The 25,967-nt window shown below is 32.3% G+C and overlaps 2 protein-coding genes across 2 annotated transcripts; one reads left to right on the top strand and one right to left on the bottom strand.

Moving 5' to 3' along the window:
• Window positions 1-436: 436 nt before the first annotated feature.
• LOC138348585 (uncharacterized) lies at window positions 437-2,758 on the bottom strand. Its single transcript, XM_069298060.1, has one exon. The coding sequence runs from the start codon at window positions 1,932-1,934 to the stop codon at window positions 771-773; it is 1,164 nt and encodes a 387-aa protein (XP_069154161.1). The 5' UTR covers window positions 1,935-2,758; the 3' UTR covers window positions 437-770.
• Window positions 2,759-22,924: 20,166 nt separating this feature from the next.
• LOC138348586 (uncharacterized) lies at window positions 22,925-24,735 on the top strand. Its single transcript, XM_069298061.1, has one exon. The coding sequence runs from the start codon at window positions 23,258-23,260 to the stop codon at window positions 24,419-24,421; it is 1,164 nt and encodes a 387-aa protein (XP_069154162.1). The 5' UTR covers window positions 22,925-23,257; the 3' UTR covers window positions 24,422-24,735.
• The last annotated feature ends 1,232 nt before the right edge of the window (window positions 24,736-25,967 follow it).

The raw sequence follows: 25,967 nt of genomic DNA on the forward strand, positions 1-25,967 counted from the left end.
TAATACTATATTTACACGGTTGTTACACAAACTGAACAAAATAATTTACTAAACATGTCGTAGTCTTTCAGTAAATCACAACGTCTGATAATATATTATCATCATATACACAATATACATAGAATTATTAAGTATATGATACACGTTTTATTATCAAAAATAAATTTGTGCATCTTTAATAATTGATACAAAATAATTTAATTAATATATTTAGTATCATTCACTAGGTTGAATCATATAACACTCTATATATATTTAGTATCGGTTACCATTTTGTATCTGATAATGAAAATTTGTTATCAGATCCATAATATTTTTACCGTTTTATGTAAATGAGACTAAACAAGTTATCATTATGACTACACTTAATATAATACAATCAAAATCGATATATTTAGTATAACTACACATTTTGTATCTTGTAGTATTCGGGGTGGAAGCGTAAAGAGAGAGTATTCAGAAAGATGAGAGATGTAAGGATGAAGGTGTGTTTTATTTATGAGGAAAGTTCCTCTATTTATACACATAAATTACACATAAATACTATTTACTTTACATAATTGGCCGACAAACTTTTTACATGATTGGCCGACAAACTATTTACTTTACGACTTTTGTACATTTGGCTTTTTTCAGCCGACGCAAGACGACAAAAATAAAAAGACTCTTACTTTATACATATGGCTGATATTCAGCCGACACAATAATACATATAATACTTTATACATATGGCTATTATTCAGCCAACAATAATAACTTTTTTTTTATCTTTATTCTAAATCAACTGTAGGTATCACATTGTCTTCTCCGTTGCATTTGGAGCATTTGTGGTCTGGATGTTTGTTGCTGATAAGTTTGCAATACCTTACTAATAATTCTTCTGAAATAAATCCTTTCTTCAAAGATCTCGTAGATGGTTGTTCTTCTGGTTGTAACAATGACAAAATCCATCTTTGAACTTCGTCCATATCTGATTTTCTTAGTTCTTTGGAGTTTGCATATATCATTACCTGATCTCTTGCATAATAGCTCCAAATAGCATTGCCATTTAAATAATTGTTTGCTAGCTCTTGTATAATTGTAGCTATACCAATTATTCTTTTATTTGCATAAAAATTAGGTATTTCTACTTTTGGTATCTCATTTTGTTTTTCTATCTCTTCTGGAATAATCATATCTTTTGTTAATCCTATCTTTACCACCTGTATTGGTGATTTTATCTCTTCGTATAATATCTCTGCTGGTGCTGTATAACATTTTATATAGAATAAATTTCCTTTGGTAATTCTTTTATATGTTAGAAATGCTCTATGTAATTCTGGTATTCCTACTATCTCTTCTCCGGTATATGTGTATACTGTATTTAGTAGTCCGTAGTTGTAACATGTTTTTACTAGGTTGGGGTTGGTCTTAGGTTGTGCAATAAGTTTGTTATATCCTTGTAGTTTCTGGGTTATATAATCTTCTTCAGGATTTTTTGTTTGTATAGATCTTGGGTTTAGGTTTAGGTATGTTTGGATTTTGTATATGTTTTCAATGTAAGATTGGGTAATATAGTTATATCTTTTTTTGTCGTTTTGTAGGCTTACTGCATAGGTTGATGTTTGTGGTTCTGCTGGTATCTGCATTTGTGGTTTTTGGGTAAATGGTTTTGCAAATAACTGGTTTAAGTTTGTGTTTTTTGGTTTTTCACTAGTTCTTTTACTTGTACCTGCAGCTGTATCTGAACAAACATTGTTATGGGTTTTCCGGAGTTTCCCAACTTCTCCTTCTAGCTCTGGCTTTTTTTCGTCTGCCGAACGACGTAGCTCCGCATGTTTATAGTCATGCTGCTGACTTGTAGATTCTACATTTTCTTCTAGCTTTTGGATTCTCAAGCCCATACTATCCACTTTTGTACAAAGTGTAGTTAGGGTTTTGAGTATGTTTTCCATAAGATTATCTTGTCCTGGCTGTGTAACTCTGTCTTGATAAGTAGTCTGCAATCATATTTTTGTCAGTTTTTATTACCTCAATCGTAAATGTAAAATTTAATATATTCAATACCAATCTTCTTATTTCCTTTGTTGTAACTGAATCATCTAACTTTTTCGTTATCCACCATTTTACTTGTGTGTTATCTGTTCTTACAATAAATTTATTGTAAACAATATATGGCTCAAATGCTAACAAACATTTATATAATGCGAATAATTCTTTTCTATTTATTTCCCATTTTATTTGTGCTTCTGTATAAGATCCTGAATAATATCTACAATGGTGTTCTATTTTTTCTTTTTCATATTTGTATTTTAAAACTCCTCCGTAACTATGATCACTCGAATTTGTTTCAACAATGTAAGTAAATGTTTTATTTTCATCAGGAAAATATAGTTTTGGTAATTTTTTACATAGATCTTTAATAATTTTTATATGTTTTTTATCTTTATTATCAAAATGATATTCTACATCTTTTTTAAGTTTTTTATGTAACGGTTTTAAATGTTCTGCTAATTTTGGTATATATTCTCTTACCTGGTTTACTAATCCTAGAAAGGATTGTAATTTCTTTTTTGTATCTATATTTTCATCAATATTAATTATTTTTTGTACTATATGAGTTTGCATTTTTATTCCATTTTTATCTATTTGTATTCCTAGAAATTCTATTTGTGATTTCATAATTTCTGCTTTTCTTTTACTCAAACTTATACCTATATTTTTTACTATATGTATAAATTTTTCCAATAATCTTATATGTTCATCTTGTGTTCTAGAATATAACAATATGTCATCTATATATACAATACAGTTTTCTAGTTGGTTAAAACAGTTATCCATAAAATGTTGGAATCTACCTGGTGCATTTTTATATCCAAAAGGTAAAACATTTCATTCATAGAAACCTTGCGGTACTGTGAATGCTGTTAATTGCTTGGATTCTTCTTCCAGTTTTAGGTGGTAAAATCCTGATTTGCAGTCAAATTTGCTAAAATAATTATATCCTTGTATTGTCTTATTTTTAGTATTTTGTTTGGTATCGGATAATTGTATGTTTTAGTTTTAGCATTTAGATTACGATAATCTATGACCATTCTACTTTTACCTCTTTTTTGTTCACTGTGTTTTATTACTATAAATGCTGGACTTGTATGTTTACTATTGCTTTTTTGTATGTAATTATTTCCTAACAATTCATTTATATGTATTTTAAATTCTTCTAGATCATCAAAGTTATATTTTAATGGTTTCTGTGTTATTATACTATTTTCATCTATTAATTCAATTTTTACTTTTGTCTTATGTTTTTCCCATCCTTGTAATGGATCTTCACTATATAATTGTTCTAGTTGTTCATTAATTAATTTGACTTTGTCTATAGCAAATATAATAATTTCTAATTGCGTTATTTGTTTATTATTTATATTTTCCATTTCTTGGTTTATCTTTTCACTTCCTTTTATCCATTCCATAGGTTTTCGTTGTTTATTATTTACTCTTTTTGCTCCTATCTTATTTCCGCATGGTGTAGTAAGCCACCAATGTGTTTTTGTTATTATGTGTGGATAATATCTATCTAGAAATGACATTCCTAATAACATATCTTTTGTAGTAAATTCAAAATTATACATTTCTTCTATTGTTAGTATTTTATCCCATATTTGTATTTTTATATTTTTTGCTTTGTATTTAATCATACTTCCTTCATTGTTAAATCCCGTTACTACCATAGGTGTTTTTAATTTTTCCCATTTATCTTCTGGTAAGCAATTATATTTACATATATTCGCTTCTGCTCCTGTATCTATCATAGGGGTATAATATCTGTTGTGATATCCTTCTACTATAATTTTTGCAAGTATAAATATTTTCATTAATCATTTTGTCCTTTTTATAATTATTTTCTTATTTTGACAAGTTATTGTTAATTGTTCATTTTCTATATTGTATGGTTTGACTTTTTCTAACCATTTTATTCCTAATGTAATATTATGATTTCCTTGGTATATTTTAAATTGTATTACTAAGGGTATTCCTCCTATAATTATTTCTTTTTCTGTTGTTTCTTCATTCGTGTTCACTATCTCACTAGGTAGTCCAGGGCATGTATGTCCTGTTCTTATAATTTCTTCTTCTAATACTAACTCCCTTGTTATATAATTTTCTTCTTGTCCTGTATTTATTAATATTTTATATTTTCTTTGGTCTATTATTCCTGTTATGAAATAATGATATGGTGTTATTTCTTCTTTATCTAATAAGCTTTGTGGAATTTCATATTTCCTTTTAGATGTACTCATCCTTGATGAGGTAGCTCTTGTCAATGTATTTGGTACGCTTGAAGTGCTTAATCTTTCTTTTACTATTTCTAAATCTTCTTCTATATCAATTTCTTTATAGCTATAGTCATTATTGTCTATTACAGTAATTATTTTTTCAAAAGGATTTTCTATTTTTATTTTATTAATTTTATTTCTTGCTGTTATTTTATGCTTTGTTGTTAATATATATAAATTTTTACATCTTGCTGTAAATAATTTGCTTCCTGGTGCTAGTTCTATTCCAGACATTTTCCAATATAGAACTAATGATCTATCTATATTTTTATCTGTTAATGATACTGTATAATTAGCACTTATTGTAAACTTAAATTTTTGATATACTAAGTTTCCTTTTACTGCACTAATTATGTTTTTTTCTATAGGGTGTACAATTCTATCATCTGCCAAATATATTTCTATAGGTGTATCTATTCCTTCTCTAAAGCAGGCTTTTATTAATATTTCTGTTCCTCCTAAATGTACATATTTAATTGGTGTTTTAGCTTTTATATCTTGTATTTCTTTGTTTATCATTCTTTTATTTATTATAGGTATATATGCTTTTCCTCTTGTGTATTGACAATCTATGATATGTTCTTTTTGACTAACTACATAGTATTCTTCTTTTTGTCTTTTAAACCAATTTCTTAAAATAGGTATTTCTAGTACTTTTTCAACACTTAAATCTAATTCTTTTCCTTTTATTTGTTCAAATATCGTATTATCAAATATAATTTTCTGTTCTGATGATTCTTCATCTTGATATTCTTCCTTAGATATTATTTTTATTTCATTTTCAGACATTATATTTCTTCATCTGTTTTGTTATTATCTATGTTAATATTTTCTTCTTCATTCTCAGTTTCTATGTCTGATACTTCATATATACTATCATTTTCACTTAATTCATAATCTATGTACTCTATTTGCATATATTTTTCATTGTCTATTATTAATTCTGCTATTTGTTTTCTTTTTGGATTTTTGGGTAATTTACAATCTTTAGCTATGTGTCCTATCTTTCCACAATTATAACAAGTACATTGGGATATTTTTCTTTTTGGTCTGTATGGTCTTTTTATTTTATGATTTTTTACATAATACCTCCGTCTTGGTTGTTTATATTTATATATGGTTTTGTTTTTTCTATAATTTTTATATCTTTTAGATTTTTGTTTTTTAGTTGTGCATCCAAATTGTGGTGCCATTTTATTTTTGCAACATGATAAATTTTTATTTAATACTTTTTCCATTTTTAATTTTTCTTTTTGGTTTTCACATAGTTGTATGAACCATTGATTTGAAAATTTTATTCTAGATCCTAAAGTATCTACCATTCCTTCATTATTCCAATCTTTTATTACGTTTGTACTAAATGGTTCTGGTAATTTTGTATAATATTGTCTTCTTATTTCTTTTGCTTCGTCTAAATTGTATTTAGCTTTGTAATAATATTCTTTAAATGCGCAAGTATATTCTTCTAAGTAACACATTTTACATATAGCTAATTTTGTCATAAGTTGTCTATTTATTATTTTTTCTCTATTTTGTTCTCTTATATCTGTAGTCATGCCTCCAAATTCATTTCTTATTGCTGATTCATATTTATCTAGTATATCTATATTTGTTGCTGATGCGGATCCATCAAATTTTTTATCATTCCTAAGTACTTCTAAACTTTCCGAGGGTAGATTTTCTATCCATAATTTTGTTGTTCCTACGAATGTTCTTTCTACGTATCTTGGTGTTTTTGCTGTTTCTATTTTGTTATCTATTAACTGTTTAGACATATTTCCTATCCATAACAATATTGCTTTATTTATATCTGCGACACAATCTAAATCTAAGAAATTGTATTGTTCATTTGCTGGTTTAGGTGTCCAATTTTTATTTAGTCTACTGTTCCATATTGCATTATTTCTGTCTGATTGTTGGTAGCTTTCTGTATAATAAGTTGGTGGTGTCCACCTAGGACTACTTCTAGGGCTATTTCTGGGACTATTATCTGGGGTTTTTACTCTTGACGTACTAGGTCTATTCATATCTCCTGTGTTTATTTCTAATTTTTTTGGTTTATTTATCTGTTCTAGAATTTCTGTATATGTTTCACTTATATCACTTATTTCTGATTGTTGGTCATTTTCATTTCCGTCTATTTCATTTACTTCAATATCTTCATTTAGATCTTTTAGATCTTCATTTAGTTTCTGTTCCATTTGTTTTATTTCATTTGTTAATTCTAGCTCTTTATCTTTTTGTTTTTGTTTATTTTCATATAATAATTTTAACCTAGCTAATTCTTTTTCTAATTCACTTATTCTTGTATTTTTTATTTCTTCTAAATTTTGTACTTCTTGTTTTGCTTGTGTTTTTATTTTTTCAATTTCTCTTGATTTATCTATTTCTTTTTGTTATTCTTACCATAGGTGTTAAACTATCTTCTAATTTTGCTGTTTCTTTTTCTAGCATTAAGTATAAGTTATTTCCTATTCTCTTGTATCTTCTTCCTAAATTTGAAAATACTATTTTTATTATCATTCCATCTTGGTTTTCATATGTTTTTTCGTCTACTGCAAATTCTTCTTTATTCTTTATAATCTATGTATTATATTATGCTGTAACTATTATTCAAGACAATCTAATTCTAATTTTAACATTAATATATTTTTTCTTTGTGCTAGTATTGATTTATTACATACTCCTGCTAATGTATTTTCTTCTAACCTTCTTTTTCTATGTTGTAATTCTTGTTCTTTTTCAGCCATTTTTTCCATTATTTCTTCTATTAATTGTTGTTTATAGATTTCTCTGTTCATACTGTTTTTTCAAATAGCAGACATATTTATATTCTGTTTTTGAAATTATGTTTATCAATTGATCTTTTCTATCATTATGTTTTTTGACTAGCTGTGATAATTCATATTCTGTATATAAAGATCTTAAATTTTTCCATATTTTTCTTACCTTTTTATCTATCTTAGTTCTTTTTATTTTAGTATTTTTATTTTTATTCATCATAACTTTTTATATAATATTTTAAAAAGCTTACTTAATTTATCTGGATATCTAATCTTTTTTAACCTGTAATTTCTACCATATCGCCTTAGCCAATATTCAGTCATATTTAATCTCCAATATCTAAATCATCATATAAATCATACATATCATAATAAAGCTCATCTTGTATACTTTGTATGGTTAACTCAATCCAACCTTGAGTTGTTATTTCTATTATCTCATATGTTAATAATTTATTATAAATTTCTCTTTTTATATCAGTATTCAAATTTTTCAGTATATAGAGTAGTAATATCTTATAATCAACATTATCGTCTAATAGGTATGTTTCCATTTTTATTATTTTCATTTTTCACTAAAATTTTATTCCTTCCAACCTCTTAATAAATTATACTTGTTTATTATGCAAAAATAATAATTTAATAATCATCTCATCTGGTCACTACTACAGCTTTCTTCTTTGATTAGTTACCCTAACAGCGCCTCAACTTTGTTTACTCCCCTAAATGGCCTTCTCTGCCTACCGGTTTCAACCTTAGGATGGCATAGTCTGGGCATACTTATTCGAAGAATATTTCTGTAGCAAACTTTCTAAAGATGGTTATTATAACATTATTCAAACATGATAAACAATTATAATTAACAAGAGATTTTCAGGAATAAATTAATTTAGCTACTCATGAATATAAAATGGTATACCTGTTTTTGTAGATCTTCCGACATAGTTGGTTTCCTTTCCATAATTATTTGTTTAACTAGCTCTGATACCAATGGAGGGGTGGAAGCGTAAAGAGAGAGTAATCAGAAAGATGAGAGATGTAAGGATGAAGGTGTGTTTTATTTATGAGGAAAGTTCCTCTATTTATACACATAAATTACAAAGTTATTATTGTTGGCTGAATAATAGCCATATGTATAAAGTATTATATGTATTATTGTGTCGGCTGAATATCAGTCATATGTATAAAGTAAGAGTCTTTTTATTTTTGTCGTCTTGCTTCGGCTGAAAAAAGCCAAATGTACAAAAGTCGTAAAGTAAATAGTTTGTCGGCCAATCATGTAAAAAGTTTATCGTCCAATTATGTAAAGTAAATAGTATTTATGTGTAATTTATGTGTATAAATAGAGGAACTTTCCTCATAAATAAAACACACCTTCATCCTTACATCTCTCATCTTTCTGAATACTCTCTCTTTACGCTTCCACCCCTCCATTGGTATCAGAGCTAGTTAAACAAATAATTATGGAAAAGAAACCAACTATGTCGGAAGATCTACAAAAACAGGTATACCATTTTATATTCATGAGTAGCTAAATTAATTTATTCCTGAAAATCTCTTGTTAATTATTGTCACGACCCAAATCCGGGCCGCGACTGGCACTCACACTTACCCTCCTATGTGAGCGAACCAACCAATCTAAACCTTAATATTTCAAGGTAATATCAACATAAAGTAATGCGGAAGACTTAAACTCATTAATAAAATCAATTCATTAACTTCTAAAATTCAACATCTATTATTCCCCAAAATCTGGAAGTCATCATCACAAGAACATCTACGATCAAATGACTAAACTAAGAGTATTCTAAAAGCTAAAAATACATAAGAAGCTAGTCCATACCGGAAGTTCAAGGCATCAAGACGTGAAGGAGAAGATCCAGTCCAAGCTAGAAGCGTTAGCTCACCCTGACGATCCGGTGTGACGAAGACTGGCTTGAGTTACTGTTGAGTCGAACATCACGGCACCTTTGCTGCACTCCACAAATAACAAGAAGAAAAACATAAAAGTAGGGGTCAGTACAAACCACGGGTACTGAGTAGATATCATCGGTCAACTCAAAATAGAGAACAGTATATATCAAGTAATATCATAAATCAACTATAAAACTCAACATGTAGCAACAACAAGTACTATAATCATCAGTAAGTACCATCAAGTTCATCCATGAGGGCTCAAGCCTCAACACCATACTCATTTGGGAATTAAGTTTTATTAAATTGAGTATATTATCATCTTCCAAGATTCATTATCTTTCTTCCTCTTGTGTCGGTACGTGACACTCCAATCCCCTACTACTATGTGTCGGTACGTGACACTCCGATCCCCTAATTCTATGTGTCGGAACGTGACACTCCGATCCACTACATGTATCGGTACGTGACACTCCGATCCCCTACTACTATGTGTCGGAACGTGACACTCCGATCCACTAATACTATGTGTCGGAACGTGACACTCCGATCCACTAATATCATTCTGTAAATTATCAAGCCTTCTCTATACCAAGGCATCATCAATCCCATTACTTTAATTCATCAAGCCTTCTTCTATACCAAGGCATCATCATTAATAATGTATATTAAAGTTTCTTTTCAAGATTTGGGATTCAATATTTTTCATCATGCTTATCTTGTCACAATCACATAATCATATTCATGCAAACATACCATTAAGCATATAGTAGGGTTTACAATACTACCAATATATAAGATTCACTATTAAGAGTTTACTTATGAAAGCATGAAAACCATAACCTACCTCCACCGAAGAATTGAAATCAAGCAAGTTAATCCTCAAAGCTTGGTGTTTTCCTCTTCTTCTCGATCGTTTCTCTCTCTCCCTTCTTGTTCTTTCTATTTTCTTATTCAAACCCTCTTTCTTTTACCCTAATTAGTATATAATTAAGAATAAAAGATGGCAATAATACCCCACTAATTAACTTAGGGTTACCTCTTTTAACCCCCAAGAATTTGAGTTATTAATATAAACCCACAAAATCTATAATTAAGGAAGGAATAGTCCAAAAACGTCCCTTAAAACGTGTAAGGAAATCCGATTCTGCCTGGGATTTGCGCAACCTGTGACGGGCCGTCGTGCCTGTGAAGGTCCGTCCTGCAGGTCGTCGCAGAGTTCAGAGACCCAAATTTCCACCAAGGGTCTGTGACGGTCCGTCACACCTGTGACGGTCCGTCACACCTGTGACGGTCCGTCCTGCCATTCCGTCACAAAGTTCAGAGAGTCGATTTTTATTACCCAATTTCAGATTTTCTAAGTGTTTTGAAACGAGACCCTGCGACGGTCCGTCGTGGGGTCCGTCGTGGGGTCCGTCGTGGGGTCCGTCGCTTCTGCCAGTTTTTCCAAAAATAAAGTCTGCTGCTCAAAACGACTAAACAGGTCGTTACAATAGATACCAATTTACCCATCGTTCGTCCCCGAACGATCACAAGAAGAAAAACAAGGGCGGGAAGGAGTACCTGAATCTTTAAACAGATGTGGGTATCTTTCTTGCATATCTACCTCCTTCTCCCAAGTGGCTTCTTCAACCGGTCGATTCTTCCATTGCACCTTGATGGATGCAATCTCTCTTGACCTCAACTTGCGAACTTCTTTATCTAAAATAGCAACAGGCTCCTCCTCATAAGACAAGTTCTCATCAAGCAAAACTGAATCCCAACGGATAATGTAGTTTCCATCCCCATGGTATCTTTTCAACATCGATACATGGAATACCGGATGCACTCCGGACAGCCCTGGAGGCAAGGCTAACTCATAAGCCACCTCTCCTACTCGCTTAAGTACTTCAAATGGTCCAATGTACCTTGGACTTAGTTTACCCCTTTTACCAAACCGCATCACCCCTTTCATTGGTGAAACTTTCAACAAGACTTGTTCACCCTCCATGAACTCTAAGTCTCTAACCTTTCGATCTGCATATTCTTTTTGTCTACTTTGCGCCGCTAGAAGCTTTTCTTGAATAGACTTCACTTTCTCTATCGAATCCCTCAAAAGGTCAGTACCCCAAGGCCTAACCTCAAATGCATCAAACCAACCAATGGGAGACCTACATCTCCTACCATACAATGCTTCAAATGGAGCCATATCAATGCTTGAGTGATAGCTATTATTGTATGAAAACTCTGCTAAGGGTAGGAAGCTATCCCAATGACCACCAAACTCTATCACACATGCACGAAGCATATCCTCCAACACTTGAATCGTTCGCTCAGACTGACCATCGGTCTGAGGATGGAACGCAGTACTAAGGTCCAACCTAGTACCCAATTCCGCATGCAATGTTTTCCAAAACTTAGAAGTAAACTGCGTACCTCTATCTGATATGATGGATAGTGGAACCCCATGCAATCGCACCACTTCCGAGATGTAAAGTTTGGCTAACTTTTCTGCATTGTAAGTCACCTTGACCGGAATGAAATGAGCAGATTTAGTTAACCTATCAACAATCACCCAAATGGAGTCATACTTACCCATTGTCTTTGGAAGACCAACCACAAAATCCATTGCAATTCTTTCCCACTTCCATTCCGGAATGGGCATTCTCTGAAGTGTTCCTCCGGGCCTTTGGTGTTCATACTTTACTTGTTGACAGTTTGGACATTTGGCAATAAAATCCACAATGTCACGCTTCATTCTACTCCACCAAAAGTGTTGCTTTAGTTCACGGTACATCTTGGTTGCACCCGGATGTATCGAATACCTCGAACTATGAGCCTCTGTCAGAATAGTGTTGATCAAATCATCGACGCGGGGTACGCATACCCTTCCCTTGATCCTCAAAACACCTTCCTCATCAATTTGTGCTTCCTTAGCCTCTCCTCACAATACCTTATCTTGAATTCTGCGCAGTTTCTCATCATCAGACTGTCTTCCCTTAATCTTGTCAAGAAAAGAAGATCTTGCCTCCACAGAAGCCAACAATCCTCCCTTCTCATTTACTTCTAATCTCATCAAGTCATTAGCTAGAGTCTGAACCTCTCTAGCCAATGGGCGTCTAGAAGCTTGCAAGTGAGCTAGACTTCCCATGCTTCCCGCCTTTCTACTTAAAGCATCCGCTACAACATTCGCTTTTCCCGGATGATACAAGATAGTGATATCGTAGTCCTTTAGTAGCTCCATCCATCTCCGTTGCCTCAAGTTCAAATCCTTCTGAGTAAAGACATACTGAAGGCTACGATGATCCGTGTAGACCTCACACTTAACCCCATATAGATAGTGTCTCCATTGTTTTAATGCAAACACTACCGCAGTCAATTCCAAGTCGTGGGTCGGATAGTTACGTTCATGCACCTTTAATTGCCTTGAAGCATAAGCAATCACACTCTTCTCTTGCATTAGTACTGCACCCAAACCAGAATAGGATGCATCACAATAAACAATGAAGTTCTTACCCTCTACCTGCAAGGTAAGAATAGGTGCGGTAGTCAACAAAGTCTTGAGCTTCTGAAAGCTTTCCTCACACTCATCCGACCATACAAATGGAACATTTTGCTTAGTCAAGTTCGTCAGTTGGGAAGCAATAGAAGAGAATCCCTTAACGAATCGGCGATAGTAGCTAGCTAACCCAACAAAGCTCCTTATTTCTGACACATTAGTAGGTCTTACCCAATTCTTCACTGTCTCAATCTTAGAAGGATCCACCATCACTCCTTCTTTAGAAACCACGTTCCCTAAGAAGGACACTGCATCTAGCCAAAACTCACACTTAGAGAACTTGGCATAAAGTTTTTTCTCCCTCAACATTTCCAATACCATTCTCAAATGCTCTTCATGTTCCTTCTTGCTCTTTGAGTATACCAATATATCATCAATAAATACGATCACGAAGAGGTCCAAATATGGCTTAAAAATCCCGTTCATCAAGCTCATGAACGCAGCAGGGGCATTCGTAAGACCAAAAGACATCACTACAAATTCTTAATGCCCATACCTCGTTCGAAAAGCAGTCTTTGGCACATCCGTTGCCCGTATTTTCAATTGATGATAACCGGATCTCAAGTCAATCTTAGAGAAGACACAAGCACCTTGTAACTGATCGAACAAATCATCAATGCAGGGAAGAGGATACTTGTTCTTTATGGTTACCTTGTTTAGTTGTCTGTAGTCTATACACATTCGAAAACTCCCATCCTTCTTCTTTACAAACAAAACTGGAGCACCCCAAGGAGATGCACTTGGTCTAATGAAGCCTTTGTTCAATAACTCTTGAAGTTGTGCTTTTAACTCTCTTAACTCCGCGGGAGCCATTCTATAAGGGGGTATAGAAATGGGGCGAGTACCGGGTTCAAGATCAATACAGAAGTCAATATCCCTATCCGGTGGCATACCAGGAAGATCTGCAGGGAACACATCCAGAAACTCACGAACTACTGAAACCGACTCAATCGAAGGTACTTGGGTAGTATCATCCTTGAGATGTGCCAAGAAAGCTAAACACCCTTTACTAATCATTTTCTTAGCACGAAGAAAGGAGACGATGCGGACCGGATTGGAAGTGTAGTCACCCTCCCACACTAACGGGTCTGTCCCAGGCTTGGCTAACGTCACCATTTTAGCATTACAATCCAAGATTGCAAATTGCGGAGAAAGCCAAGTCATACCCAGAATCACATCAAAATCATCCATTTCTAAGATAACAAAATCTACATAGGTGTTGCTCCCCACAAAGTTCACCAAACAAGACCTATACACCTTTTCAACTACCACAGACTCACCCACCGGAGTAGAAACACGAATAGGCATATCAAGTAATTCACAATGTAAATTAAGACCATTAGCAAATGCGGAAGATACATAAGAAAATGTGGATCCGGGATCAAATAATACAGAAGCCATGCAATCACAAACCAGAAGATTACCTGTGATGACAGCATCAGATGCCTCCGCTTCAGACCGCCCAGGGAAAGCGTAACACTGGGCCCTATCGTTCGTCTGTCCGTTGCCCCTACCATGTTGTGATGTAGTGGCCCCAGTTTGCCCATTACCTCTGCCGTTTTGGTGACCACCATTACCTCGACCACCACCTCCTCCAGAATAACGGCCTCTACCATGACCACCTCTACCTCTAGCTATTGGGGGTCTATAACTCTGTTTGGGACAATTCCTCCTAATATGTCCAGTCTCCCCACATCCATAACACTCTCTAGAGTCAAGCATAGGCCTCTCAGAGAAGTGTTGACCGGTCTGAGGTGGACCCCCAACTACAGCCTGTAGCGAAGACTGAATTGGTCGAACTGAGTAACCTCCGGAACCCTGTCCTCTAGAGTAAGAACCATTAAACTCACCTCCCTTTCGAAACCTCTTTGATGTCGATGCCATGGTGAATTCATTTGGCTTCACTCCTTCCACCTCTACCACGAAATCTACCACTTCTTGGAAGGATTTTGCCGTAGCCGCTACCTGTAAGGCTGAAATCCGCAACTCTGACCTCAACCCCTTCACAAAACGACGAATCCGCTCTTGTGGACTGAAACAAAGTTGGGTGGCATATCTGGATAGTGCACGAAACTTAGCCTCATATGCATTGACCGACATCCTACCTTGCTCTAGGCTCAAGAACTCATCCCTTTTCCTATCCCTCAATGTCCGAGGGATATACTTCTCCATAAACAAGCTAGAGAATGAGGCCCAAGTCATAGGTGGTGCCTCTGTCGGTTGACACTCAACATGGGATCGCCACCACATTTTGGCGTTCCCTTGAAACTGATAAGTCACAAACTCCACACCAAACCGTTCTACTATACCCATCTTGTGTAGTAGCTCGTGACAGTCAACCAGAAAATCATAAGCATCCTCCGATTCAGCACCCTTGAAGACTGGAGGTTTCAATTTCAAGAACTTACTGAAAAGTTCATGCTGATCACTTGTCATTATAGGCCCAGTAGTCAGACGTGGAAACGTGCCTATTTCCAATGGAACATCCATGCGGGGAGCCATAGTAGCCGCATGTTGTACCTCCGGAGCCTGAGGTGCTGGTGCAGAAAACACTGGGGGTGTCTGCCCCTGATCAGATAACCCGCTAAGATAAGCCAGAACCTGATTGATCATCTCTGGGGTAGGTTGGGGTGGCATTTCCTCATTTTGCACTTGTTCATTCACCCCATCCTCCCCCTCTCTTATCACTTCCTCAGTCGGTGGAGGAGTCACCGCCCTAGTACCAGATGGGCTCGATGCTCGTCCTCTTCCTTTAGAGGACGTCCTCCCACGACCTCTACCACGGCCCCTTGCCGCTGTTCTTCCTCGAGCCACAGCCCCAGTGGCTGGCTCAGTTGTTTCTTGTCTGTCCGGTGTTGGTGTTGGCGTAGTCGTTGCTCTAGTTCTAACCATCTGCGAAAGAGAGTGAAGATGGTCAGATACCAATTCGTATCGCCTAGATACCAATTGGACTCAAGTAGTAGCACGAAAGAAAGAATGAAAGAGTGAAATTTTCCTAAAGTCTTATAGCCTCTCAAAGAAAAGTAAAGGCGTCCCCCTACCGTTCCTTAACACTCTACTAGACCTGTTCTTGTGTGATGAGACCAACGAACTTAATGCTCTGATACCAAGTTTTGTCACGACCCAAATCCGGGCCGCGACTGGCACTCACACTTACCCTCCTATGTGAGCGAACCAACCAATCTAAACCTTAACATTTCAAGGTAATATCAACATAAAGTAATGCGGAAGACTTAAACTCATTAATAAAATCAATTCATTAACTTCTAAAATTCAACATCTATTATTCCCCAAAATCTGGAAGTCATCATCACAAGAACATCTACGATCAAATGACTAAACTAAGAGTATTCTAAAAGCTAAAAATACATAAGAAGCTAGTCCATGCCGGAAGTTCAAGGCATCAAGACGTGAAGGAGAAGATCCAGTCCAAGCTAGAAGCGTTAGCTCACCCTGACGATCCGGTGTGACAAAGACTGGCTTGAGTTATTGTTGAGTCGAACATGACGGTACGTTTGCTGCACTCCACAAATAACAAGAAGAAAAACATAAAAGTAGGGGTCAGTACAAACCACGGGTACTGAGTAGATATCATCGGTCAACTCAAAATAGAGAACAGTATATATCAAGTAATATCATAAATCAACTATAAAACTCAACATGTAGCAACAACAAGTACTATAATCATCAGTAAGTACCATCAAGTTCATCCATGAGGGCTCAAGTCAACACCATACTCATTTGGGAATTAAGTTTTATTAAATTGAGTATATTATCATCTTCCAAGATTCATTATCTTTCTTCCTCTTGTGTCGGTACGTGACACTCCGATCCCCTAGTACTATGTGTCGGTACGTGACACTCTGATCCCCTAATTCTATGTGTCGGAACGTGACACTCCGATCCCTTACATGTGTCGGTACGTGACACTCCGATCCCCTAATACTATATGTCGGAACGTGACACTCCGATCCACTAATACTATGTATCGGAACGTGACACTCCGATCCACTAATATCATTCTGTAAATCATCAAGCCTTCTCTATACCAAGGCATCATCAATCCCATTACTTTAATTCATCAAGCCTTCTTCTATACCAAGGCATCATCATTAATAATGTATATTAAAGTTTCTTTTCAAGATTTGGGATTCAATATTTTTCATCATGCTTATCTTATCACAATCACATAATCATATTCATGCAAACATACCATTAAGCATATAGTAGGGTTTACAATACTACCAATATATAAGATTCACTATTAAGAGTTTACTTATGAAAGCATGAAAACCATAACCTACCTCCACCGAAGAATGGAAATCAAGCAAGTTAATCCTCAAGCTTGGTGTTTTCCTCTTCTTCTCGATCGTTTCTCTCTCTCCCTTCTTGTTCTTTCTATTTTCTTATTCAAACCCTCTTTCTTTTACCCTAATTAGTATATAATTAAGAATAAAAGATGGCAATAATACCCCACTAATTAACTTAGGGTTACCTCTTTTAACCCCCAAGAATTTGAGTTATTAATATAAACCCACAAAATCTATAATTAAGGAAGGAATAGTCCAAAAACGTCCCTTAAAACGTGTAAGGAAATACGATTCTGCCTGGGATTTGCGCAACCTGTGACGGGCCGTCGTGCCTGCGACGGTCCGTCCTGCAGGTAGTCGCAGAGTTCAGAGACCCAAATTTCCACCAAGGGTCTGTGACGGTCCGTCACACCTGTGACGGTCCGTCCTGCCATTCCGTCACAAAGTTCAGAGAGTCGATTTTTAGTACCCAATTTCAGATTTTCTAAGTGTTTTGAAACGAGACCCTGCGACGGTCCATCGTGCCCATGACGGTCCGTCGTGGGGTCCGTCGCTTCTGCCTGTTTTTCCAGAAATAAAGTCTGCTGCTCAAAACGACTAAACAGGTCGTTACAATTATAATTGTTTATCATGTTTGAATAATGTTATAATAATCATCTTTAGAAAGTTTGCTACAGAAATATTCTTCGAATAAGTATGCCCAGACTATGCCATCCTAAGGTTGAAACCGGTAGGCAGAGAAGGCCGTTTAGGGGAGTAAACAAAGTTGAGGCGCTGTTAGGGTAACTAATCAAAGAAGAAAGCTGTAGTAGTGACCAGATGAGATGATTATTAAATTATTATTTTTGCATAATAAACAAGTATAATTTATTAAGAGGTTGGAAGGAATAAAATTTTAGTGAAAAATGAAAATAATAAAAATGGAAACATACCTATTAGACGATAATGTTGATTATAAGATATTACTACTCTATATACTGAAAAATTTGAATACTGATATAAAAACAGAAATTTATAATAAATTATTAACATATGAGATAATAGAAATAACAACCCAAGGTTGGACTGAGTTAACCATACAAAGTATACAAGATGAGCTTTATTATGACATGTATGATTTATATGATGATTTAGATATTGGAGATTAAATATGACTGAATATTGGCTAAGGCGATATGGTAGAAATTACAGGTTAAAAAAGATTAGATATCCAGATAAATTAAGTAAGCTTTTTAAAATATTATATAAAAAGTTATGATGAATAAAAATAAAAATACTAAAATAAAAAGAACTAAGATAGATAAAAAGGTAAGAAAAATATGGAAAAATTTAAGATCTTTATATACAGAATATGAATTATCACAACTAGTCAAAAAACATAATGATAGAAAAGATCAAATTGATAAACATAATTTCAAAAACAGAATATAAATATGTCTGCTATTTGAAAAAACAGTATGAACAGAGAAATCTATAAACAACAATTAATAGAAGAAATAATGGAAAAAATGGCTGAAAAAGAACAAGAATTACAACATAGAAAAAGAAGGTTAGAAGAAAATACATTAGCAGGAGTATGTAATAAATCAATACTAGCACAAAGAAAAAATATATTAATGTTAAAATTAGAATTAGATTGTCTTGAATATGAGTTACAGCATAATATAATACATAGATTATAATGAATAAAGAAGAATTTGCAGTAGACGAAAAAACATATGAAAACCAAGATGGAATGATAATAAAAATAGTATTTTCAAATTTAGGAAGAAGATACAAGAGAATAGGAAATAACTTATACTTAATGCTAGAAAAAGAAACAGCAACATTAGAAGATAGTTTAACAGCTATGGTAAGAATAACAAAAGAAAATGAAGAAATAGATAAATCAAGAGAAATTGAAAAAATAAAAACACAAGCAAAACAAGAAGTACAAAATTTAGAAGAAATAAAAAATACAAGAATAAGTGAATTAGAAAAAGAATTAGCTAGGTTAAAATTATTATATGAAAATAAACAAAAACAAAAAGATAAAGAGCTAGAATTAACAAATGAAATAAAACAAATGGAACAGAAACTAAATGAAGATCTAAAAGATCTAAATGAAGATATTGAAGTAAATGAAATAGACGGAAATGAAAATGACCAACAATCAGAAATAAGTGATATAAATGAAACATATACAGAAATTATAGAACAGATAAATAAACCAAAAAAATTAGAAATAAACATAGGAAATATGTCTAAACAGTTAATAGATAACAAAATAGAAACAGCAAAAACACCAAGATACGTAGAAAGAACATTCGTAGGAACAACAAAATTATGGATAGAAAAATCTACCCTCGGAAAGTTTAGAAGTACTTAGGAATGATAAAAAATGGATGGATCCGCATCAGCAACAAATATAGATATACTAGATAAATATGAATCAGCAATAAGAAATGAATTTGGAGGCATGACTACAGATATAAGAGAACAAAATAGAGAAAAAATAATAAATAGACAACTTATGACAAAATTAGCTATATGTAAAATGTGTTACTTAGAAGAATATACTTGCGCATTTAAAGAATATTATTACAAAGCTAAATACAATTTAGACGAAGCAAAAGAAATAAGAAGACAATATTATACAAAATTACCAGAACCATTTAGTACAAACATAATAAAAGATTGGAATAATGAAGGAATGGTAGATACTTTAGGATCTAGAATAAAATTTTTAAATCAATGGTTCATACAACTATGTGAAAACCAAAAAGAAAAATTAAAAATGGAAAAAGTATTAAATAAAAATTTATCATGTTGCAAAAATAAAATGGCACCACAATTTGTATGCACAACTAAAAAACAAAAATCTAAAAGATATAAAAATTATAGAAAAAACAAAACCATATATAAATATAAACAACCAAGACGGAGGTATTATGTAAAAAATCATAAAATAAAAAGACCATACAGACCAAAAAGAAAAATATCCCAATGTACTTGTTATAATTGTGGAAAGATAGGACACATAGCTAAAGATTGTAAATTACCCAAAAATCCAAAAAGAAAACAAATAGCAGAATTAATAATAGACAATGAAAAATATATGCAAATAGAGTACATAGATTATGAATTAAGTGAAAATGATAGTATATATGAAGTATCAGACATAGAAACTGAGAATAAAGAAGAAAATATTAACATAGATAATAACGAAACAGATGAAGAAATATAATGTCTGAAAATGAAATAAAAATAATATCTAAGGAAGAATATCAAGATGAAGAATCATCAGAACAGAAAATTATATTTGATAATACGATATTTGAACAAATAAAAGGAAAAGAATTAGATTTAAGTGTTGAAAAAGTACTAGAAATACCTATTTTAAGAAATTGGTTTAAAAGACAAAAAGAAGAATACTATGTAGTTAGTCAAAAAGAACATATCATAGATTGTAAATACACAAGAGGAAAAGCATATATACCTATAATAAATAAAAGAATGATAAACAAAGAAATACAAGATATAAAAGCTAAAACACCAATTAAATATGTACATTTAGGAGGAACAGAAATATTAATAAAAGTCTGCTTTAGAGAAGGAATAGATACACCTATAGAAATATATTTGGCAGATGATAGAATTGTACACCCTATAGAAAAAAACATAATTAGTGCAGTAAAAGGAAACTTAGTATATCAAAAATTTAAGTTTACAATAAGTGCTAATTATACAGTATCATTAACAGATAAAAATATAGATAGATCATTAGTTCTATATTGGAAAATGTCTGGAATAGAACTAGCACCAGGAAGCAAATTATTTACAGCAAGATGTAAAAATTTATATATATTAACAACAAAGCATAAAATAACAGCAAGAAATAAAATTAATAAAATAAAAATAGAAAATCCTTTTGAAAAAATAATTACTGTAATAGACAATAATGACTATAGCTATAAAGAAATTGATATAGAAGAAGATTTAGAAATAGTAAAAGAAAGATTAAGCACTTCAAGCGTACCAAATACATTGACAAGAGCTACCTCATCAAGGATGAGTACATCTAAAAGGAAATATGAAATTCCACAAAGCTTATTAGATAAAGAAGAAATAACACCATATCATTATTTCATAACAGGAATAATAGACCAAAGAAAATATAAAATATTAATAAATACAGGACAAGAAGAAAATTATATAACAAGGGAGTTAGTATTAGAAGAAGAAATTATAAGAACAGGACATACATGCCCTGGACTACCTAGTGAGATAGTGAACACGAATGAAGAAACAACAGAAAAAGAAATAATTATAGGAGGAATACCCTTAGTAATACAATTTAAAATATACCAAGGAAATCATAATATTACATTAGGAATAAAATGGTTAGAAAAAGTCAAACCATACAATATAGAAAATGAACAATTAACAATAACTTGTCAAAATAAGAAAATAATTATAAAAAGGACAAAATGATTAATGAAAATATTTATACTTGCAAAAATTATAGTAGAAGGATATCACAACAGATATTATACCCCTGTGATAGATACAGGAGCAGAAGCGAATATATGTAAATATAATTGCTTACCAGAAGATAAATGGGAAAAATTAAAAACACCTATGGTAGTAACGAGATTTAACAATGAAGGAAGTATGATTAAATACAAAGCAAAAAATATAAAAATACAAATATGGGATAAAATACTAACAATAGAAGAAATGTATAATTTTGAATTTACTACAAAAGATATGTTATTAGGAATGTCATTTCTAGATAGATATTATCCACACATAATAACAAAAACACATTGGTGGCTTACTACACCATGCGGAAATAAGATAGGAGCAAAAAGAGTAAATAATAAACAACGAAAACCTATGGAATGGATAAAAGGAAGTGAAAAGATAAACCAAGAAATGGAAAATATAAATAATAAACAAATAACGCAATTAGAAATTATTATATTTGCTATAGACAAAGTCAAATTAATTAATGAACAACTAGAACAATTATATAGTGAAGATCCATTACAAGGATGGGAAAAACATAAGACAAAAATAAAAATTGAATTAATAGATGAAAATAGTATAATAACACAGAAACCATTAAAATATAACTTTGATGATCTAGAAGAATTTAAAATACATATAAATGAATTGTTAGGAAATAATTACATACAAAAAAAAATAGTAAACATACAAGTCCAGCATTTATAGTAATAAAACACAGTGAACAAAAAAGAGGTAAAAGTAGAATGGTCATAGATTATCGTAATCTAAATGCTAAAACTAAAACATACAATTATCTGATACCAAACAAAATACTAAAAATAAGACAAATACAAGGATATAATTATTTTAGCAAATTTGACTGCAAATCAGGATTTTACCACCTAAAACTAGAAGAAGAATCCAAGCAATTAACAGCATTCACAGTACCGCAAGGTTTCTATGAATGGAATGTTTTACCTTTTGGATATAAAAATGCACCAGGTAGATTCCAACATTTTATGGATAGCTGTTTTAACCAACTAGAAAACTGTATTGTATATATAGATGACATATTGTTATATTCTAGAACACAAGATGAACATATAAGATTATTGGAAAAATTTATACATATAGTAAAAAATACAGGTATAAGTTTGAGTAAAAGAAAAGCAGAAATTATGAAATCACAAATAGAATTTCTAGGAATACAAATAGATAAAAATGGAATAAAAATGCAAACTCATATAGTACAAAAAATAATTAATATTGATGAAAATATAGATACAAAAAAGAAATTACAATCCTTTCTAGGATTAGTAAACCAGGTAAGAGAATATATACCAAAATTAGCAGAACATTTAAAACCGTTACATAAAAAACTTAAAAAAGATGTAGAATATTATTTTGATAATAAAGATAAAAAACATATAAAAATTATTAAAGATCTATGTAAAAAATTACCAAAACTATATTTTCCTGATGAAAATAAAACATTTACTTACATTGTTGAAACAGATTCGAGTGATCATAGTTACGGAGGAGTTTTAAAATACAAATATGAGAAAGAAAAAATAGAACACCATTGTAGATATTATTCAGGATCTTATACAGAAGCACAAATAAAATGGGAAATAAATAGAAAAGAATTATTCGCATTATATAAATGTTTGTTAGCATTTGAGCCATATATTGTTTACAATAAATTTATTGTAAGAACAGATAACACACAAGTAAAATGGTGGATAACGAAAAAGTTAGATGATTCAGTTACAACAAAGGAAATAAGAAGATTGGTATTGAATATATTAAATTTTACATTTACGATTGAGGTAATAAAAACTGACAAAAATATGATTGCAGACTACTTATCAAGACAGAGTTACACAGCCAGGACAAGATAATCTTATGGAAAACATACTCAAAACCCTAACTACACTTTGTACAAAAGTGGATAGTATGGGCTTGAGAATCCAAAAGCTAGAAGAAAATGTAGAATCTACAAGTCAGCAGCATGACTATAAACATGCGGAGCTACGTCGTTCGGCAGACGAAAAAAAGCCAGAGCTAGAAGGAGAAGTTGGGAAACTCCGGAAAACCCATAACAATGTTTGTTCAGATACAGCTGCAGGTACAAGTAAAAGAACTAGTGAAAAACCAAAAAACACAAACTTAAACCAGTTATTTGCAAAACCATTTACCCAAAAACCACAAATGCAGATACCAGCAGAACCACAAACATCAACCTATGCAGTAAGCCTACAAAACGACAAAAAAAGATATAACTATATTACCCAATCTTACATTGAAAACATATACAAAATCCAAACATACCTAAACCTAAACCCAAGATCTATACAAACAAAAAATCCTGAAGAAGATTATATAACCCAGAAACTACAAGGATATAACAAACTTATTGCACAACCTAAGACCAACCCCAACCTAGTAAAAACATGTTACAACTACGGACTACTAAATACAGTATACACATATACCGGAGAAGAGATAGTAGGAATACCAGAATTACATAGAGCATTTCTAACATATAAAAGAATTACCAAAGGAAATTTATTCTATATAAAATGTTATACAGCACCAGCAGAGATATTATACGAAGAGATAAAATCACCAATACAGGTGGTAAAGATAGGATTAACAAAAGATATGATTATTCCAGAAGAGATAGAAAAACAAAATGAGATACCAAAAGTAGAAATACCTAATTTTTATGCAAATAAAAGAATAATTGGTATAGCTACAATTATACAAGAGCTAGCAAACAATTATTTAAATGGCAATGCTATTTGGAGCTATTATGCAAGAGATCAGGTAATGATATATGCAAACTCCAAAGAACTAAGAAAATCAGATATGGACGAAGTTCAAAGATGGATTTTGTCATTGTTACAACCAGAAGAACAACCATCTACGAGATCTTTGAAGAAAGGATTTATTTCAGAAGAATTATTAGTAAGGTATTGCAAACTTATCAGCAACAAACATCCAGACCACAAATGCTCCAAATGCAACGGAGAAGACAATGTGATACCTACAGTTGATTTAGAATAAAGATAAAAAAAAAGTTATTATTGTTGGCTGAATAATAGCCATATGTATAAAGTATTATATGTATTATTGTGTCGGCTGAATATCAGCCATATGTATAAAGTAAGAGTCTTTTTATTTTTGTCGTCTTGCGTCGGCTGAAAAAAGCCAAATGTACAAAAGTCGTAAAGTAAATAGTTTGTCGGCCAATCATGTAAAAAGTTTGTCGGCCAATTATGTAAAGTAAATAGTATTTATGTGTAATTTATGTGTATAAATAGAGGAACTTTCCTCATAAATAAAACACACCTTCATCCTTACATCTCTCATCTTTCTGAATACTCTCTCTTTACGCTTACCAATGGAGGGGTGGAAGCGTAAAGAGAGAGTATTCATAAAGATGAGAGATGTAAGGATGAAGGTGTGTTTTATTTATGAGGAAAGTTCCTCTATTTATACACATAAATTACACATAAATACTATTTACTTTACATAATTGGCCGACAAACTTTTTACATGATTGGCCGACAAACTATTTACTTTACGACTTTTGTACATTTGGCTTTTTTCAGCCGACGCAAGACGACAAAAATAAAAAGACTCTTACTTTATACATATGGCTGATATTCAGCCGACACAATAATACATATAATACTTTATACATATGGCTATTATTCAGCCAACAATAATAACTTTTTTTTTATCTTATTAGCAAATTAAAAATATCCAGAAACATTATTACACATGAAGCATAAAACAACAAAAAAAAATCATCAAGATTCTTTTGAAAAGAAGGTACATGTTCTTATATTGTGGCCTTCTTGTCCACAACGTCCACAACAATTAGATTTTGTTATTAGCTTTTCATCTGGATTTTTCTTTCTCTTTTTCTTGGTTTACCAGGCATCTTTTTGTATGTAGGTGGCAAGACAACTTCTTTCAAAACATAGTCCAGAGTTGTTCAATCACTTTTGTCTGGCATTGATTCCATTGATACTGCATAAGAATTTGTTACTACATTGTATTTATAATAATTAGAGCAGTAGGGGTGTACATCTGTTATTTTTTTCTTCTTCAAAACGGTTATTACATGTGGGCAAGGTATCTCGTCATGTTGAAATCTACCACATGAACAAGTTTTCCTCTCAAGATAAATAATGTATCTTATCGCACCTTTATACACTGAAAAATAAACTTAGAAGATGCAACAACCTGCAATTATTTAAAATTAGAGATATTAAACATATTTTTTTTTATTTTGGGTAAACAATAATTTAATAAAGATAATACAAAATGTTCTTCATTTTTGCACTTTTTGACGCGTTTAAAACCAATATTTCTTCAAATCTTCTTTCCAATGTTTCATTTGTACAAGAAGTTATTTCCCTATTTTTGCAATTCCAAAAATCAAATAGAATTCTAGCTTCTTCCAGAAAGCCTATAATAGGTAGTTGTCGTGCATCAACAAAGCAACCATTGATACATTCAACTATATTTGAAGTCATCATTCTTTCCCGGTTCACTGTTGCATGAGACCTAGACCACCTTTCATACCAACATCTTGAAGATA

The sequence above is a fragment of the Solanum lycopersicum genome, chromosome 5 (assembly GCF_036512215.1).
Source record: "Solanum lycopersicum chromosome 5, SLM_r2.1".
Taxonomy (NCBI): domain Eukaryota; kingdom Viridiplantae; phylum Streptophyta; class Magnoliopsida; order Solanales; family Solanaceae; genus Solanum; species Solanum lycopersicum.

Excerpts from the sequence above, each read along its gene's own strand:
- LOC138348586 (XM_069298061.1), top strand. The coding sequence starts at position 23,258 with ATGGAAAACATACTCAAAACCCTAACTACACTTTGTACAAAAGTGGAT.
- LOC138348585 (XM_069298060.1), bottom strand. The coding sequence starts at position 1,934 with ATGGAAAACATACTCAAAACCCTAACTACACTTTGTACAAAAGTGGAT.